The sequence below is a fragment of the Physeter macrocephalus genome, chromosome 17, assembly GCF_002837175.3.
Source record: "Physeter macrocephalus isolate SW-GA chromosome 17, ASM283717v5, whole genome shotgun sequence".
Taxonomy (NCBI): domain Eukaryota; kingdom Metazoa; phylum Chordata; class Mammalia; order Artiodactyla; family Physeteridae; genus Physeter; species Physeter macrocephalus.
In genome coordinates, this window is record NC_041230.1 from 2,660,550 (window position 1) to 2,665,256 (window position 4,707).

The 4,707-nt window shown below is 44.8% G+C and overlaps 1 protein-coding gene across 1 annotated transcript in view; it reads right to left on the minus strand.

Annotated features, from left to right (window-relative positions):
* Positions 1–1,512: 1,512 nt before the first annotated feature.
* LOC102989341 (cationic amino acid transporter 3-like) overlaps positions 1,513–4,707 on the minus strand; it is an 11,673-nt gene continuing 8,478 nt past the window's right edge. The window contains exons 6-12 of the mRNA XM_007122016.3: positions 3,613–3,835; positions 3,303–3,442; positions 3,098–3,200; positions 2,707–2,906; positions 2,347–2,513; positions 1,966–2,074; positions 1,513–1,797 (exon numbers count right to left, since the gene is read on the minus strand). Coding sequence (XP_007122078.2) covers positions 1,679–1,797; positions 1,966–2,074; positions 2,347–2,513; positions 2,707–2,906; positions 3,098–3,200; positions 3,303–3,442; positions 3,613–3,835 — 1,061 coding nt within the window. The 3' untranslated portion in view covers positions 1,513–1,678. The remainder of the gene's footprint in view (positions 1,798–1,965; positions 2,075–2,346; positions 2,514–2,706; positions 2,907–3,097; positions 3,201–3,302; positions 3,443–3,612; positions 3,836–4,707) is intronic.

Consider the following 4,707-nt stretch of genomic DNA (forward strand, 5'->3'; position numbering starts at 1 on the left):
GCGAGTGTCTACTGAAGTTGGTGCAGCCGCTATGGAAAACAGTATGGAGGTTTCCCAAAAAGTAAAAAGAGAACTACCATATGACCCAGCAATTCCACCCCTGGTTATATATCTGAAAAAAGCAAAAAACACTAACTCAAAAAGATACATTCACCCCAGTGTTCACAGCATTATTTACAATAGACAAGATACAGAAGCAACCCAAATGAATGGATAAAAAAGGTGTGGCATATAAATACAATAGAATACTACTCAGCCATAAAAAAAGAATGAAGTTCTCCATTTGCAACAGGATGGACCTGGAGGTTATTATACTTTGTGAAATAAGTCAGAGAAAAACAAATACTGTGTAATATCATGTGTGGAATCTAAAAAATAAATGAATGTGTACAAAAGAGAAACAGATTCACAGATAAAGAGAACAAACTAGTTACTAGTGGGGAGAGAGAAGGGTTAGGGCAAATAGGGGTGAGGGATTAAGAGATACAAACTACTATGTATGAAATAAGCTACAGGATATATTGTACAGCACAGGAAAATAAAGCCATTATATATAATTACTTTAAATGGAATATAATCTATAAAATATTACATCACAATGTGGTACACCTGAAACTAATATTGTAAAACAACTATAGCTCATTTTTTAAAAAATGAATGAATGTGTGAAGACAGCAGATGTGTATTAAAATATCCCAGTGGAAATATGGAGGTATCAAAAATCCAATAAGTTTAAGAATCACTGTATGATGTTATCTTAAAAACGAATGATGAATGTGATAAAGTCATCCAATTTCCCTATTTGTATTCCAGCTTTACTGAGGTATGAGTGTAAATTAAAAATTGTATATATTTAGTTTTTTAAAGAAAATTTTAAATAAACACACAACATTGTTTTTCATTTCACCAGTAACAAAAAGAAGAGAAAAAATTATAACAGCATCGGGAGTTCCCTGGTGGCCTAATGGTTAGGATTTCGGGCTTTCACTCCTGTGACCCGGGTTCCATCCCTGTTCTGGGAACTGCGATCCTGCCAGCTGTGTGGTGCAACCACAAAAATAATAATAATACAACAGCATCAAAATTTTAAAATATTTAGGAATAAAAAAATATATTTAGGAATAATTTCCACTCAGCTCTTTGGAAATAATAACAAAGAGTTATTGAATATCATTAAAGAAGATTAATAAAATGGAGAATCATACCACAAAAAAAGTAAATAAATACAGTACAACTCTTGACACAATATATAGTTACCTATGTTTTTTTCCCATGTGGCAATCTATGTGTTTTTGCTGGAAAAAGGCACAAGAAGGCACTTCTTACATGCAGGTTAATATTTTATTTTTTCTCTGGTTTCTGGTTACCTTGTACTTTCTTTGTGAAAATTCATCTTCCTGCACAGGCATGAAGCATGCACTTTTCTGAGTGTATGTATGTATGTGTATGTGTGTGTGTATACATATATATATATATATATATATATATATATATATATTGTGCTTTGAAATGGTTACTTAAAAGTTATACAACATAGAAGTCATTTTTTCCACTGGCATTAAATATAGGGCTGTATATTCATCCCCCCTTCACACACCATGGAGCCTCAAAGTGCCCCTTGAACCAGAAGATACCTCCAGTGCATGATGGGATCCCACACAGCGCCTACTGCCTGTGGTTAAGGTGATTCAGCACCAGGGATGTTTTTGTCAAAAGTCTGGGAGTTGGAGGCTGGTGACTGTTGCTTATTCTTCTCCAAGCTGTGTCGGATCCCATATCCAAAGTATATGACAAATCCTAGTAGAGAAATAAGACAATGAGAAGGAAAAGTAGGTGCTCTCCCCGCTTACAGATGCCCAACAGGCCTGCTATTGGGGCGTCTGACACAGTCTGCGGGGAGGGGTAGTAGAAAGAAGACTGGGTTCAGTCACTCAAGAGGCCTTTTAATCCCAGAAAGCCACTTACCAATCACCATCCAGACGCCAAATTGGGCCCAAGTCCCGGAGCTCATCTGCATCATCAGGTAAACATTCACAAAGATGCTGATCAGCGGGAGGACAGGCAAAGCAGGGACCTGTGGGCAAAGCCGGTGACTCCCTGGACACACCACAGGCGTCTGAAAGGCAGGCCTCTGCCCCACATGGTCGAGAAGACCTCAGTCCTATCCAGGCTGTGTGTTCAGTGCCTACTGAAGTTGGGTATGCAAAGCACTGAGTGTGGATCAGGGAAGGATCCACTGGTTTTAGAGACTCCCCTTCCTCCCTGGTCCAGCAAAGGGTGTTGAGGTCTCAGAGCATGCAGACTTCACTCACTCAGGTGGACAGCTGGGCGCAGAAGGCCACCTACCTTGAAGTGAAGAGGAGTGGGGCTCTGGGGCTGCCTCCAAATGATGGCAGTGACCCCAGTGACGAGCAGTCCCAGCAGCACAGCTGCTGTTGTATACCCGGGGTCTCCAGAGAACACATGGCTGGGCCCCTGGGCCAGTATCAGGCTCAGGATGGTCAGCAGGAGAACTGCAAGGGTCGAGGTGGAGGAGAACAGGCTCAGCTCCGGAAGCCAAATAGCTCAAGACCCTGGGTCACACTGAGACTGCCCACATCACGAAGAGCCATCCTACTTCCTAGACTCCTCCTCAGCTGCCAAAACACATACTTCCACCGTATCCTGTCAATCTCAGAGTACCACCAAAGAGCAACCCCTGCTCACCAAGCAGGGAGGCACATCCATAGGCAATCTGGCCAGATTTCAGAGTGGGGGTGCTGTGGCTAGGGTCACACAGACTCTTTAGAACCTTTGAGCTTCCTGCTTCAGGTACAGATTCCAAAGGGCTTTCTTCAACCACAGGCTTCATCTCAGTTTCTTTCTCTGTTTTCTCAATCTTGCTTGAATCCTGGTCTGGTTGGTACCTGAATTAGCGGTATTAAGTCGATATTAACAGCAGCCCCTACTCATCCGACATCAAGCAGTCTAATCCATCTCCTTCCCAACTTAAGCCTAGCGGGACATTTAGAAGGCAGCATGGACGCAGATGACGATTATCTCCCCTTCAATCCCCACGAGTCAAAGACCCCCCAGCCAAGGTGTAGCGTAGTCTCACCTGAGGACAAGAACAGAAAAAGACACCAGGGAATAAGCAAGCAGGGTCCCGATAGACATGAGGTCCACGAGATCACTGAGCTCGAAAAGTAATGCCATGACCCCTAGAACGAGAGCACAAACAAGGTGGAGAGGGAGGGACAAACCAGTAGAAATATCCAAGTTAAGAAAATTGATCAAAGAAGGAATGGGTATTGTTTATTTACCTGCAAGAGTTCCAGAAGCCAAGGTGGCCATGACGGGGGTGCGTGTACGGGCATGGATCCGGGCAAGGCCCCGGAAAAGGAGCCCGTCGTCTGCCATTGAGTAGATGACACGAGGCATAGGGAACATGGCACCCAGGAGGCTGGAAGAGAAAATGGGAACGTGTGTGAGGACGTGGAGAAGCAGGACAGACTGGGGTGTCTGCTCCCTAGTCTATGTGGGGTAAGGTGTCTTTCCCTCTCGTCTCTCAATCCCAAGGGCTGGGACACCTGAGCATCTGACAGTAGATGGGGAGAAAGCTTTGACACTGACCTGGATGTAAGAGCACAGAGGGTGCCAACAGCCACGACGTATCTGGCAGGGGCCCAGCCGACGTGGAGGAAAGCGTGTGGTAAGGGGCTGTCAGGATGGATCTGGTAGTAGGGCACCATGAGGGTGAGTGCCACCGAGACGCCAGAATATGCCAAAAAGCAGATGCAGAGCGAGATCACGATGCCCAAGGGGATGGATCGCTGAGGATTTCGGGCTTCTTCCCCTGCAGGACGGGAGGAAGTATGGGGCCAGGAAAACACACGGTGAGGAAACACAAAATCCCCTTTCCGGACTTCCCTGGTGGCGCAGTGGTTAAGAATCCGCCTGCCACGGATAAAGAAGATGTGGCACATATGTACAATGGACTATTACTCAGCCATAAGAAGAAACGAAACAGTTATTTGTAGTGAGGTGGACGGACCTGGAGTCTGTCACACAGAGTGAAGGAAGCCAGAAGGAGAAAAACAAATACCGGATGCTAACACATATATATGGAATCTAAGAAAAAAAATGTCATGAAGAGCCTAGGGGTAGGATGGGAATAAAACACAGACCGTGGGACTTCCCTGGTGGCACAGGGGTTGAGACTCCGTGCTCCCAACGCAGGGGGCCCAGGTTCAATCCCTGGTCAGGGAACTAGATCCCACATGCATGCCGCAACTAAGAGTTTGCATGCCACAACTAAGGAGCCCACCTGCTGCAACTAAGACCCGGTGCAACCAAATAAATAAATAAATACTAAAAAAAAAAAATCTCTAAAAAAAAAAACACAGACCTACTAGAGCATGGCCTTGAGGATATGGGGAGGGGGAAGGGTAAGCTGTGACGAAGTGAGAGAGTGGCATGAACATATAGACACTACCAAAGGTAAAATAGATAGCTAGTGGGAAGCAGCCGCATAGCACAGGGAGTGATCTCCCTGTGCTCTGTGACCACCTAGAGGGGTGGGATAGGGAGGGTGGGCGGGAGGGAGACACAAGAGGGAAGAGATATGGGAACATAGGTATATGTATAACTGATTCACTTTGTTGTAAAGCAGAAACTAACACACCATTGTACAGCAATTATACTCCAATAGAGATGTTATAAGAAAAA